General features: G+C 44.2%; 1 protein-coding gene across 2 annotated transcripts in view; it reads right to left on the bottom strand.

Moving 5' to 3' along the window:
* smarca2 (SWI/SNF related BAF chromatin remodeling complex subunit ATPase 2) overlaps positions 1-15479 on the bottom strand; it is a 56496-nt gene that overhangs the window by 38865 nt on the left and 2152 nt on the right. The window contains exons 2-11 of one of the 2 annotated variants that reach the window (XM_080739280.1): positions 14982-15215; positions 14649-14778; positions 13042-13392; positions 12090-12191; positions 10878-11130; positions 8045-8171; positions 4760-4933; positions 3842-4015; positions 2551-2721; positions 1394-1447 (exon numbers count right to left, since the gene is read on the bottom strand). In XM_080739280.1, coding sequence (XP_080595406.1) covers positions 1394-1447; positions 2551-2721; positions 3842-4015; positions 4760-4933; positions 8045-8171; positions 10878-11130; positions 12090-12191; positions 13042-13392; positions 14649-14778; positions 14982-15215 — 1770 coding nt within the window. The remainder of the gene's footprint in view (positions 1-1393; positions 1448-2550; positions 2722-3841; positions 4016-4759; positions 4934-8044; positions 8172-10877; positions 11131-12089; positions 12192-13041; positions 13393-14648; positions 14779-14981; positions 15216-15479) is intronic. The other variant, XM_080739281.1, reaches the window with a different exon arrangement.

Genomic DNA, 15479 nt, shown 5'->3' with positions numbered 1-15479 from the left:
GCCTCGCTCCACTGCACAAAGTCCCTAACCACACCATCGTGCTCAGCCGTGTTGTCACCCGAGATCTTGCTGACCACCACAGTATCATCTGAGAACTTCTGCAGATGACAGGTCTTGGAATTGAAGCGGAAGTCCGATGTATAGAGAGTGAACAGGAAGGGTGAGAGCACAGTTCCCTGAGGGGCCCCCGTGTTGCTCACCAGCACATCAGACCGACAGCTCTGCAGTCTCACAAACTGTGGTCTTTCTGAAAGGTAGTCTGTGATCCATGCCACAAAGCCCTTGTCCACCCCCATCAGCGCAAGCTTCTCCGCAAGCAGAGCCTTGCAGAACCTGCAGCTACTTTTTTAAGCATGGCTCATGGTTGCTTGTTATGTACACACAAACACAAACATGATGCTATGTTTCTAAAAGAAAAAGTACACACCTGACCAGCATATGTTCTAAACTGACTCTGCTAATATTTTGCCAAATATTTCAAAAAAGATTGTAGCCAGGTACTGTAGTACAAATCAATTACTATTATTATTATTTTTTTTTGTTTTTTTGGGGGGTCTTTTTATGCCTTTATTTGATAGGATAGTAGACTGACAGGAAATGGGGAGAGAGATGGGGAATAACATGTGGCAAAGGTCGTCCGGATCGGGAATCGAACCGGCGACGCCAGCAGGCATCATAGCCTAGTATGTGGTATGCGCCTTGTCCACCAGGCCAGCGGGCGCCCCATCAATTAACCAATTAACCACTACATTTGATATATGCCGGTGTCATGTGGCGATAATAACAAATAATTAAGTGTTTGCGTTGTCTGTGCAGCCTCATTCATTCACTGTGCCCATGGACATGATGATGAATGCAGCCATAAGATTATGCGCTCCTTTTGCAGAAATGATAAGTTTACCTTTTCTATTAACTACATCACTGCATAACTCAAATCTTTTGTCACAATGTTACTTGTGATGCTATGTACTGTTTATACAGATGTGACATTTCAAAACTTCAGCATTTCCTGTACTTTTCCTGCATTTGTTTCTGGAAATGCTTCTTTTCACTGTTTAGCCTTGCTCATTCTTCTCTTTTGTTACTGAAAACAAAAGTCACTTTTCAACACTTCTTTATGGCACGTCTGTATGCATTTCTGAGATGTTGGCGCATCTAATTTGTTGGTGGATGAGTACAGTTTAGTACAGTTACTGTATAATATTCTGGACACATACACATAAAGCATACAAAAGAAGAAAATCATGGAATTATCCTTTAAACTAAACTCCTCTCATTTGATAATGCAACAGAAGTCAACAGTGCCAGATGACAGAGTAAGAAAAAAGGCCAACAGAGAAACATTGCAGTGTTTATGTGGTTTGAACCTACAGTCTAATCTTGTGTTACTTACCTCTCCATCAGGTCCTATAGCACTGGTACCTTCCCCACCATCTCCATCCACCTTCTGCATGTCAAACATATGAACACATATGAAATGTCACAGACTATTAGGGAGGGATTAATAATAATTATATATATATAATAATTATATATATATATATATATATATATATATATATATATATATATATATATATATATATATATAGTATATATTATATATACACTGGTTATGGTTTTTAACATAGTTTTCTGGATTCAATCAGATCTTAAACTAAAGGGCAGGATTAATGGCTGTTAACACAAACTCTGCCATCAAAATACCCCTTTGTACCCCTTCTCTGCCATGCCCGTAGAACCCGTAAATGTAATAAAAATTAATTAAAAATCATTTTTTTATCGAAGCGCAACTAAAATAGGCCGGAACTAATGCTCCGTGATCGGTTTCTACACGGACACATTATTGAGCGGACAAATTTAACATTGGAGTCCCTGAACCGGAAGCGGAAGTCCGTCCTCTATTTTGGCCCAGCTTACTGTCTGAGCTCCGCGGCTTACAGATGGAGAAGTTATTGATCAATTGAAAAAGTTTCAACGGATTTGAGAAGCTGATGGAATACGCGAACACACGAGCAGTGTCCGATCACGCACGATGGGAACTGGACGAGCGCCCACGTTAACAGGTAGGACTTGGAGAAGCCGGCAGTGAAAGACATGGAGAAATTAACGGGCTTTACGGCCGTAAACTACGAATGAGTTAATGAGAACTTGATGATTATGAGAATTCATCTGTGTGCTACCATCTGGTCGCAATTTTGCAAACATACACCATCTGTTCATTCAAAAGGCCTTGGCAAAAGTCTACACACTCATTTATGCTCTGTAAAATGTTGCAAAAGGATTACAACTTACTTAACTTGTCCAGCAGAGCAGTAGGGTTACAGGGGCTAATCTCTTACTTGAATGATACCTAAACTTTGAATTTGTTTCCAGTAATTCATTTCTATTGATTGCTGGATATTAAGACTCTAATAATTTGGGGATTTTACTGTATTTTGTCACATTTATTAATCTATATTCTGCTGTTGATCTGACGTCGGGTTGTTCAGCCTACTTGACAATCAGATGATTAGCAGTTCACTTGTGTTACGACCCTCCATCCCGTACCTTTTTCTTCTTCTTCTTCTTCTTCTTGTCCTTGGCAGCCTGCGCGGCCTTGTGCTCGTACACCAGGTTGGTGAGGTTGGCCACGTACTCATCCGTCTGCTGCAGCAGGTAGGCCAGCCGCTTGTCTTTCTTCTGGTCAATCAGCTTGCGGTAGCCTTCCTCGTCCTCTGCCTACATGGCAGGTGGGGCAAGGGAACATGAGTTAAAAACAAAGACACTCTAAACCAGTGTTTCTCAAACTTATACGTTTCAAGGTCTCCCCTTAACTCTCACAGTGCACAAATGGAACCAAATGGACCCGTTTGCATGGGTCAATTTAGACCCCCATAAAGGAACCCACAAAGTCTGTGGAATCCACTTTGAGAACCACTGCTCCAAACTATGCAGCTGTGCATAACCATTGGAGTGAAATCACTGGGTTCTGGAATGGGGTGTGTCGTTTTCAAGTAGACTAAAATTAAAACATATATTTTTTGGCAGATCTACAACACAACGTGTCACAAAACAATGCATTGTGAGCTTGTAGACCGACTATTTTCGCAACACCATTGTTCATTGAAGTATAAAATGATTGATCATACTAATAAAGAATAATAAATGTATAGAATAATAGCTAAGAAAAAACCTGATAGCTACAGCCCTATTTTCCAAGCACAGTAATGAGGTACATTGTGACATTTTAGATTATGAAAAATCATTTCTCAGCTCCCAGAAGAGCTGACCCAACAGCTCCAATGCAGCTGTCACTTCCAAGTCTGTCATGTTGTACTTTCACCGATGAACTCGGGTCCTTGTGGTGAAAAGGAAAGCAAACTGCTTGGTGTAGCACTTTGAAATTTTACTTTTAATCAGAGAATGTTGGGAAAAGAGCTTGTCCTCCTTAGCTCGGCATCAGCATATTTCATCGACAATGATGCTCTTGCACAAGTTAACAACACTTACATACTGCTCTGTTATGGAACGGTTTGCTGTGGATGTGCCTTTAATACTGTATACTGCTGTATATTAACCACTTGCACCCTATATACTTGGTAGACCTCCCCCCTTGCTCCCCTCCTTTTCTTTCTCCTCTACACCAATTCTCTTATCCAAAAATAGCCAATTCACATGTTAAACATGCATATCGCAACTATTTAGATGCTTGCCTGTGACAAGCCCAATATAGGGATGATAGGGTTCATGTGGTTAAATTATAGTGACGTTAATGACAATGATTGTAAACAAAGTGTACAAAGTACACTTCTTTGTTGAGAAAGTTGTTAATCCATGGCTGATAAGTCTTGGCCCATACCATGAGTCTCCTCATCCTCTCCTTCTCAATTCTCTCGTTTTCCTTCTTCTGCTCCCGCTCGGTGTTGGTGTGCCAGGTAGCAATGGCCTTGGTGAGTTTCTGCATTTTGCCCGTGATAGACCTGTGGTATTCCTTGAAGTCCTTAGCATGCTGAAGAATACTGTTTAGGTACTCCTGAAACACATACACACACACAAACGCACGCACGCACGCACACACACGCACACACGCACACACACACACACACACACACACACACACACACACACACACACACAGAACAAAGGATTATTTCCACTTCCATCACCGAATGTGCTTTCAAAGAGACAAGCTGCCAAGCTCCTTGACATCACACTCAAGGGAAATGAATAAGAATGTCTCCTACAGTAAATAAAGGGTTTGTGAGAAAGTGCTTAAACTAAGCGCTTACAGTACATACTTCAAAATAGTTTTTCCGCATGCCTATCCAAAAGAAAGTTCTGAGAGATTTTAATGCCTGGATATCCCTCCAAAATTTTTCATGGCGGTACGTAGGTTTTGCCATTTCTTGCGTCAGGTTGTTAATGCATGGTCAACATTTTTGGTACCCGGTCCGAAATTGACCCGAGGATAATTGGACTCGATCTGAACGGGTCTCTACCCTTACTGGACCCAATGCACAGGCTAAATTATATATGCTTATTTTCACCATGGCATTGATACTGGCTGCCTGAGTGTCATCTGGGTCCATCCATTTCAGATGCCTCGACCCGAGACGTGAGGCAATTGTAATGGATCAGAACATCCGACTGGTACCTCAGAATCAACTTTATTGGGGGACAAGTTAACATTTTGGTCTCTGGTTTTCGGTTCCAGGCATACCATTGCTACCCTCTAGTGTGTGTATGTATGTGTGCAGGTGGCTGGTGAATATGTCACCTGGTGTTTCTGTCTGCGTTTCCTCTCCTGCTCAATCTTCTGCTGTTTCTCCAGCTTCTCTGTCATGCGTGCCTCCCTGAGCGTCTGCCTCTTGCTGCGTTTGTAGGCCTTGGAGTTGAGGGCCGTCTCCAGGGTGGTGTCTCGCCTCATGCACGCCACCACATCCTGCCTCAACTAAGAAGAGAAACAAAAGTACCAAAACTATAGTAAATATAGAACATAGTCAATCTACACAACTTTCTAATGTCTTATTGTTTGGCCTATAATAATGACATGCCCCCCCAAAAAAAGGTTAAAGTTCTGCTGTCGGTGTTAACAGCATTAATGATTCCTTGCCATGTTTTTTTTTTTATCTAATCCTGTCACAACACCTCTTACTGTACACTTTCGAAAATGATGCTTCTGTTGCTTCTTTTGGCCATGACTTATTTGCATACAAGCCTTAAATCTGCATGCCTTTTCTGTCTACTTGCAAATCAACATGATACAGGAATGCACATCCAATTCAGTAACAATTGGTATTCAACATCTGCTACATGACTGCTTTTGTATTCAATCGGACCCAGTTTGAATCCGAGTGAAACGGACCAATGTTGCAACTGTACAGGTCAGTGGTTCTCAACCAGTGGTCAGTGGGGACCTCAAGTGCTCCTTGAGGGGGTTCCTTGTGGCCCCCAGCAAAATGATGAAAGGCAGCACACAATCAAATTAACCCTTACAGGTTCATTTTGTTTCATTTTACGCTCTCAAGAGTGAAATAATTGTTTGATATCTGCATTACAAGAAGTTATTTTGGTTAATGTTTGCCTTTATTATCTCTCCTATGGTACGACATCAATCCAGCATGGAATTGTGGACAAAATCTTATCCACGACAAAATATTCAACATTTTGGATCTGAGAGGCCAAGGGCGGATTCACACTGGGTCCGATTGATTTCAAACTGTTCCCGAATACGATTGCCTGGACCCCGCTGGCCAGCATTCACATTGGCCAAGATTATTCCATACAGGAGTACACTTCATTCAACTTTAATGGTATGTATGTGTCTCACAGGGGCACTGTGGACTATGGGGCTTTGGGAGATAGAGAATGTCACAGCAGTAGGCGGTGCAGGGCCGTGCCTTGCGGCACTTGGAGAGGTGGGCACCTGGACAACTGGGCACTAGACATGTAGGCACTTGGAGAGGTGGGCACATGGACGCACAGTGAGTCCCACCAGTTGAGAATGGCTGATGTGGTAGTCAAGTTGACAAATAATAATTAAACAGTAGGTACACAGCCAGCCAAGAGACAGATACAGACACGCACAGACACATGTCAGGGGTCTCACAGCACATGGTTGGTTCTACAGAATCCAACTTTTTCACACGGATAGCGTGTGTGTGTGTGTGTGTGTGTGTGTGTGTGTGTGTGTGTGTGTGTGTGTGTGTGTGTGTGTGTGTGTGTGTGTGTGTGTGTAAAATGAACGTGTGAACACCACAGCTGTTAATGCATTGACCAATCAAATACTGCCAGCTGTGAAGACGCCCTTGTGTGGAGCAGGTAAAAAGACAGACAGCCAAAAGCCTGTGGGACACACAGACAGAAACACACACGCAACAGACCACCTCCCGCTGACATGCTTCTGGTTCCTCAACTCCTATGCCTGCTGGGCCTGGCGTTACTAGGTACAGAAAAATAACGGTTCTTTTTATGGTTCTTAAAACAGTGGTTCTCCAAACGTTTTCAAGTGAAGGACTCCCAAATTAATATTTTCGTCATTGGACCACCATCTGAAGATATGTTGTGCCAGGGATACCCCATAAAACGAAGATTTGTGTGGTTAAATGTTCTTTCTTTTTCAAAATGTTGAAATATCTTTGAGAAAATAGCCCTCAAGGACCTCCTGTGGTCCCTGTGTCAGCTTGTAGATTAGCTATTTTCAACAAAGAGATTTGGTGTAAAGGGAAAAAGGAGCGGAACCCTATGAGACACTGTTTGATGAAGTACAGGATTTTTTTAAGTGGTTAAGTGTTCTTCATAGAACCATTCAAAAAAGGGGTTCTTTAAAGCAGTGGTTCCCAAACTCCAAGCTCATGACCCAAAATAGAAATTAGACTTTTGCCGAAATTAGACACGTTGCTTCGCACCGCGTTGTGAGTTTGTAGATCGGCTATTTTCACTACTTTAAAACATTGAATTTATTTTTCATTCATGTTTCTTTTTTGAGAATGTTTTTTGAAAATGTTTTGAAATAAATAATAATAAAAAACAAAAAGGTGTCTGTGACCCAAAATGGGAAGTGTTTGGGAAGCGGTGCTTTAAATAACCTTGGTTCTTTTAATGGCATCACTCTGAAGAACCATTTTTAGTTCCATTTGTCACCTATTTTGTCTGTGTGTGTGTAGGCACTATGCACGCTGCTCCCTCGGCTGAGATGAAGCTAGAGCGTGGCAACTGTCCAATGTTCTGGTACGGCTTCAACGGCCGCTGCTACAAGTACGTTGCCTCTCACATGAGCTGGGCCACGGCAGAGCAGAACTGTTTGTCTCAAGACGCCAACCTGGTGTCCATCCACAGCGAGGAGGAGCACGACTTTGTTCGAACCCTGATCCTGAACTTTGACCCATATCAGGGATTCACCTGGATTGGACTGAGTGATGCGCAACAGGATGGTGTGTGGATGTGGTCCGACGGCTCCAGAGTGAGCTACACCTCGTGGCACGACAATCAGCCAAATGGTGCAGAAAATGAAAAGTGTGCGGATACAAACTGTGGAACTAAGTGGTGTGACACGACATGTTCTCGTACTTTTCCTTCTGTTTGTGCACTTCGTGCACTCTGTCCCCAATGAGTGGATTGTCTGAATCCATCTACTGACTTGTAGTACTGGGTCTCCATAATCAATGTACATTAAACATATTCACGTGTTTAACTGGTGCAATTCATTTCCGTGTGTCTCCATTGTGAATACCGTTCATAGACATTCATACAGTCAATTCTATTATCAGTGGTGGACAAAGTATTCAACTCCAATACCACTCCTGGTAAAACAATAGGATTGTTATGTTGGGTATGTGTTTCCCCACGGAGCGATTAGAGTACGACTCACCAGTGCCGCAGAGCTGACAGCCAGTGTTTGACATGTGCGACGTTCTATGTAAAACTTATTGTTAATAAAAGTGTAAGCAGCTACAATTGCTTGTACTTTTCATAATCGATCCAAATTGATTGAGGTAGATTATCTGTTGCACCGGGAAAATGGTGTGAAACATGACAGGCGTGTGATTGCTGTGTACTGTACCTGTCTCTGGAAGTTGAGCAGTCGCAGAGCCTTGAGCTCCACCGTAGCTTTGGACCTCAGGTCATGAGGCAAGGAGCCCGGCAGGCTTTCCAGCTCCTGGATTCGATGGGCAATCCGAGCCTGCAGCCTGAGGAGACAACACAGCGTAACTGTGTAAACGCTACAACAGTAGCTTATTGTGAATACTGTATAAACGCGATCAGGGAAAAAAGGACTACAATATTGCAGTCATGTAGTACACAGTCAAATCTTCAGTGTTCGTTTAACTGTGAGTGTGCAAAAGTAACCAAACGGACTGGGAATGCACCGATATATATCGGTGGCGATATTTATCGGCAAATCAGTCGACATTCACCAGTGGCAATAACCGATGTTTATCTATGGATATTATATATTTATAATAAAGATTTATTTGATTCCCTGTCACTAAACGGGTGAATAAAAAAAACTACAAAATAAACAAATATTGGTATCCCTAAAAATGGACCTGTAAGAGTCCATTAGTTTATATTTGCACACTCTCTGGGTTCAAAATTGATGAATTAACACTGAGGATTAATTTTTAAATTCAACTGAGGATTTTACAGTGTAGCATAAAGTGGCCAATAAATATACTACTGTTAATATCTTTGATTTCAAGGTATGAATTAGGTCACGGACCGGACCGCAATAAGAGAGTGCACAAAAGGAACCAAATGGACCCATAAGGATCCATTTGGTTCCTTCCTAACTATCAGTATGAAGCTGGGGTCCCCCTGGAACCGCCTCAGGGACCCATGGGTGTCCCAGGACTAAATATTTGACCAGTCCAACAAAGAGGCACTTGTGTGGGTAGCACGAGCACAGATGACTTCTATCTATACTATACCAGTAAGACTCCCTAATCGGGAGATAAGCGACCGTAGGTCACTTATCTCCACAAATAGGGCAAAAATGTGTTTTTCCAAAATCTGCCTGAGCCATGTTGATGACATGAGTGTAGACATACTGTGTAGTGATTTTCGTGATTTTAGGGCAACATCTGTAGGAGCAGTGTCCAATAATGTGTTTTTAAAAATGGGCCTGAAGGTGGCACTATATGGGACAGATTCATGTTGATGGGATGAGTGTAGACATATTGTGTAGCAATTTGCGTGATTTTAGGGCCAAAACTGTAGGAGTAGTGGGCAAAGATGTGTTGTAAAAATCGGCCTGAAGGTGGCGCTAGAAGAGGGCCATGTGAGAAATGAGGGGTGGGGTCTCCGCCAAGGCAACGCGGACGAATAGGTACCGGCCCCGGCTCTCCCGGACGCTCCTAGGCCGAGTTACGGCATTTTATGTGAGCTGCAGTGGAGGGGGTCCTCCACTGGGGGCGTCACCACTTTTGCATCCGTTCTGGAGCACCAGGAGTGGGTGGTCCCCAGGAATTCCCCGTGAGCAGCCCCGTTGGGGTGGTCATTTGGTAATTTTTGCACAGGTGCTCATTTTTTACACTTGGGGGTCCCCGAGGGAGCTGGGGGTCCCTGGAGCTCCGGGGGTCCTTGGAGGTTGTAGTTTGGCAGGTAAGGAGTGTGTGTGCAAAATCTGGCATGGATCGGGGCAACGGTTGCGGAGATATGAGCAGGGCAAAAGTGTGACGTCTGACGTGTGACGGACGGACTGACTGACGCACGGACACCTGGTGGAGCTTTCTGTAGTAAGTGCGACCTACGGTCGCAACTAACACTGATGCTGTCACTAAATATGGAGTCACAAGAGACACATTTTCAGTGTTCACCGAAGCCCCATTTTTCATTTGATAACTGCTTACAAAATGTTCCAGATGAATAGGTTGACTTTACTTCACTAGCCCTTTACTTCACTAGCCCATTGTAAGCGTAATTAAATTCACAGCATAATAAAAACCATCAAGCATGAAAAGGCCTTGAATAACAGTTCACAATATTCTTCCTTTAGGCATTGAATCAATAGCATTAGATTCTTATTTTATGATTTGATGCAGACTTTGATAATTGCCGTTTTTGACATGAATAATACCAGGGCGGAAATTAAAAGCTTGATGAAGCGAATACGGCGTCATGATATTAACCCTTTCATTGACGAGCTGACATGTCAACGGCAGCATAAGTGTTAAGGTGCCAACCCCGAGAGTTTCCTGAGTTGGCCTTTTTTGTTTTTGCACTCCCTACTTTCCTTACTTCCAGTTCCAGCTTCCGGTTTTGGCATGATCGCGATGGTGAAATGCATGTTTGACTCCCAGAACAGCCCATGGAAGCTCCCATGGCATCCATGTTTGTTTACATTTGAAGAAAACACTATAGCCTATATCTTTTGAATGCCTGAACGGTTTCCAAGCGGATCCGTGCATTATCCGTGCATGACCCGTGCACATTGTGCACATTAAAAGGTAAGAATCTAAAGATTCTGGCAATGGAAGACATTGAATATTTTAATGCTTGGCAGCAAGCAGGTTAACATTTACATCCCATGGCGGGAGGATTGTGTGAATGCGTGGCACATAGTTACTGACATAAAAACCACTGACATAGAAACATGCGTGTTTCAAAAACCTTAAAAGGATTTAGAAGGCATTTGTAGAATCAGGGAAAAAATATTCAAGAACTTGCACAAAATGTTCAAGATTTTTCAAAAATAGCAGATCTACAAGCTTGTAACGCGGCACTCGGTGCCACGCTGTGAGCTACTGTAGTATATCTGCTATTTTTTAATAGCTGAAGCATAAAATAATGGTTAAAGCGGTTCAAGTCTAACGCGACACGTATATCCAGTTCTAGATGGGTTAACATTTACATCCCATGGCGGGAGGTTGTGTGAGTGCGTGGCACATAGTTACCGGTACTCCCTCTCCTGTAGGATCCCCACTGGGTCCAGACCCTGGGGCTTCTGGACCGGAGTGACGCGGTTCTGCTTCTGTTGGAGCTGGAGCATGGGAGAGGCCTGCTGCCCGGGGGGCTGCGGGGTCACACAGCTGCCCTGCATGGGCCCAGGTGGCACAGCAGGAGCCTGAGGTGGTGCCGGTGACGGGCGTCCACCCGTGGCTGGAGTCAGGTGCTTCTGAGGTGTGCTTGGAGCTTCACTGCCCTGCCCTGTGTGGTGAAATGTTTTGTTATTCTTTTGTCAGCTGTAAATACATTTGAAAGTAGAGCTGGGCTGGTCAAGTGCCTGGGTGCCTCTGCCAGCGGTGTTGGACGAGGGTTATAGTTTTATCCATTTCCCTTTGTTTGTTTGAACTTTAGTAAAATAACAGGTTGGGTGGATATTCATGAAACGTTGTGGGAACGATCAATAGATGGACAGTCTATTGAAGAAAAGCCCTATATCCCAGAGCCCTATAGAACAGATTAACTCCCAATGTGGAAACTGGAAACATGTTAATGTACGTAATAGTAAAATTAATAGTAAATAATTGCACAAACTGACTCCCAGTTCACCATAAACACATGGAGATAAGCAACAGTTAGCTGCCATGTCTGCACTGCAGTGTGTCTGTCATAAATACTCTGTGTAAATAAGACAGCTGATTTAAAGTTCCACTCATCAATACGTAACACTAGCAAGTTTTAAGCTCTTATTTTTTCTCTTTAAAATGGGATTCAATTCGACGGGTGACGGGGTCAGTTTTGGAAAATCCAATTGGAGCATTTGCGCTGTTTGTTTCCTGATTTGCACGGATGATGTTACACAGAAATTCAGAAATTGGTGACCGGGGTTTTTAGTGTAACACGCGGGTAGACCCTTTTACTTTTAACGGTGACCAAATTAGCCATTAGTGTTCAGCGTTAACCAATTTCTTAACGGTTGAACAGCTAACGGTTGGCCATCACTACTTACTCCTCACAAGTGTGATTTTTTATTTTAGATTTTCCGGCTGTCATAGACAACTGACATCATAGACGAATGACACCACAGGCTGGTCAAGAAGATATGGCAATTCCATGGGACTCCCGGGATTCACATTATTAGATTTATTTCTGTCCCATGCCCCCAGTTCAACCACCCCCATCTTTAGCCCTGTCATACACTGTACAGGCTACAACATGCTCACCTTCAGGCCAAGATTTAGGTCCTGTGGTCTGACTATGTCCTTGCATGGCTGGGGTAGTGCAGGGGCTTGACTGTGGACCGCCCATAGGTGCCATTGTCATACCTGTTGACACAATACAAGGTCTAATGAATTCAATTTCCTGCGCACGGGTGCAATTTTATTATAGACATCAGTCTATCCAGACTATAGATAGAATTGGAGGGCCATCGGGCATTCGAATGTGAATTTAAGGGAAAACGCTGTCTAAAGTCTATGTTATGATTATGAAGCCTACGTACTTTACCACACATGTGATGTGACTCCACCTGTGATCACTTTTCAGTTTTTAAGAAATCAGTGTAAAGCACCAACTGCATGACCATTAAAGTGACTTGATTCTGGGTAATACAAGACGCCTTAGTGTGACATGCGACCTCGCCCTAAAGGGTGAGATCATGCCAATTCTTGACTATCTGGCCAGTGATATACGTATATCGGACCAGTTACCCATATATGGAGATTCCTGCATTATAGTCAACAATGTGATGTCAGAACATGCCCATATATGGGCATCACCAAATATGGGCATTCCCAGACATGCCCTTGATATTGATGACGGGACAGGGATCTCCATATATAGGCATAAAACGGACAAGGACGTAATTAATTTGGGCATGTTCTGACATCACATTGTCGACTATATATGGGCATAAAATATATGGGCATAAAAGGGACATCAAGCCAGAGCGTGATGTCAGACCGGCAAACCGATTCTGTTAAGAGTGGTTCCCCTGAACAGTGACATCAGAGCATGATGTCAGAGCGACAAACCCATAGAACCATACACAAACCCATAGAACCATAGACTGTAAAAATGTGTACTGACTAACTGACTGACTGACAGACACAGAGACAAGCTGCGACATTTCTCATGGTATACTGCGACCTTCGGTCGCAAAAAGAAACTTGTTACCTGGGGGTCTGTTGAAAGGAGCATTAGCATTCGCTGCCTGCTGCTGCTGCTGTTGTTGTTGCTGCTGCATGGTGGGCAGGCTCCGTTTGCCCTGTACAGCCAGCTGGAGGTTTTCAGGCAGAGGCTGCCCACGGCCCAGGATCTTATAGGCCAAGATCTGGGCTCTGAGCTGTTGTAGCTGGATGGGGCTGAAGGCAGAGTGGCCCCGACCCTGCTGCCCCATATTGGGCATGGCTCCTTGGGGATCCATGGGCATCATGGGGCCCGACTGGCTGGGGGTCATCTGGGGCGGCGTGGGGCTGGAGGCATGTTCAAGGACAGCCATGGGGGATGGGTGTGGGGACATATAACCTGCAGTGGATGGGATTATTGTATTTTAAGCATCTACACCACAAAAGTAAATAATAATCAGAATTATTATAAAAGTGATTGTAAAAATGTAAATGCTGTTGGTACATTTCACTTTAGATTAAGATTAGTATAGGCCTAACTATAAATTGTGAAATGTGTTAAACTATTTTAATTCTGCTTTTTTAATATACTGTATATCAGGGGTCTTCAACAGGAGGTCCGCGACCCCTAGGGGGTCCATGGAGGTACTGCAGATTGTCCTCTAAATTGTTGCTAGATTAAACCATTATTTTTTTATTTATTTTTTTCAAAAATTTCCTTTTGTCCCCACACGAGGTGGTAGGGGGTCCCTGCTCCATCTCCCCATCAGTTTGGGGGTCCCTGGCCTGGAAACGTTGAAGACCCCTGGGCCCTGCTGGATATAATTGAAGGTTGAGATCAGAGCACACGAGCAGAGTGGAGCGGGACGGAAAGCCGCTCCGCGCTCCAGGGGTCTATGGTACCGTTCACTCTTCGCTCATGTCGCCCCACGCGCCGCTCCCCCCCGCTCCCCCGCTCACCTTGATTTGCGTATCGCTCGCTCACTGTGCACTCCGCGCTCCGCTCAGGGTCATCAAAAAGCAGCAAAAAAAAAAAAGTTTGCTACCATGTCCGAAACACTTTCTCCTTCGCCTTCACTTTCTCCTAGTGTGTTCCCAACACAAAAGCCTGTGGTAATGTGAGCCTCGGCTTGATGGAGATCTGTCTAGGCAATCTAAGGCATTGTATTTTAAGACTATTGATTAGGCTAATCACCACAACCGAGAGAGGGAGGCGAATTGTGGCGTGTGTTTTTCATTCAGCCAAATCAGTCTCACTTGCATTTCAAATCGTATCCTTTGACTGGCTTAACTGACACAAGGTAGGCTACTTATTATAACATAGCCTAGCCTACTTGTGTGGATGATATAGATACATTTTGTGAAATCTTGATAAAGGGAATTCTCTGTCTCCTCTCCTCTACACGGTGCCGACATGATGGTGCGCTGCCACGGACTATCCGAGAGACTGTTTGTTGGCAACATGTGGCGCGCGGCCCCAACAGGATCGGCTAGGAGCGGAGGAGGTCGGCGCTCCAAGGAGCGGAGGATAATCCTCGCTCCGAAGCCGCTCAGACCCATTTGAAAAGTCGCTCGCTCACGCTCACGTCAAAAGCGGCCCGCGCCGCTCGCCCTCCACTCCGCTCGTATGCTCTGGTTGAGATTGCTATGGTGTACCTTGGCTGTGCTGGTCCATGGGGCTCTGTGGTGGCCCCATCCCACTGTGGAGAGACCTCATCCCCACACCTTTCATGTGACCAAAGTGCATGGCCTCACCCATGGCCTTGTCATTCATGCCTTCCATCGGCTGAAAACAAATGAGAAATTATCAAAAGATGATCCATGTTCATGCTGAACGTTAATAGTTAAAGCATAAAATAATGTTTAAAGTAATAAAGCGTTCCCAGTCTTAATGGGTTTATAAAGTAAAATAATGGCCTATATATTGGTCTTATAACGATAAAAGCTCTAAAAAAAATACAATAATGAATCTTGTGGGATCTGCTGTACCTTGTGCATGGGATACATGCCGTCCTGAGAGTACTCGCTTTGTCCCTGGCCCTGCATGCCATGAGGTCCACTGGGGGTGCCGGGCCCTGAGTTGGAGCCCATCATGCTGTGAACGGAGCCAGGCGAGGGGTCAGGACCAGGACTGGGACCCAAGATGGGCCCCGGAGACAGACCCGCCCCAGGGGAAGTGCCCGGATGGGACATACCACCTGATGAGTCTGTAGGGGTGGACATCTATTGGATTATTGGGAGGGGAAAAAAGGATGGGTTGTCACAATCCTAATCCTAACATGGTACATTTAGCGCTTAATCTGATTCAAATGGGACCTATGTCAATCTGCGGGTGTAAAGATCAGTAAACAATTCCACGGCTGTCTTTAGAATTATTTGGGAAACCTTCTATAACTCTGTTATAACTAGAGATTTGCCGATTGATCGGTGAGTGATCGCGATCGGCCGATAATGCCTCTATTGGCTTTGATCGGTATCGGCTTTGCC

The sequence above is a fragment of the Nannobrachium achirus genome (assembly GCF_963921795.1).
Source record: "Nannobrachium achirus genome assembly, chromosome: 12".
In the NCBI taxonomy this organism is placed as follows: Eukaryota; Metazoa; Chordata; class Actinopteri; order Myctophiformes; family Myctophidae; genus Nannobrachium; species Nannobrachium achirus.
Note: the sequence above shows the minus strand (reverse complement) of the source record. Positions and strands in the feature narration are given on the sequence as shown.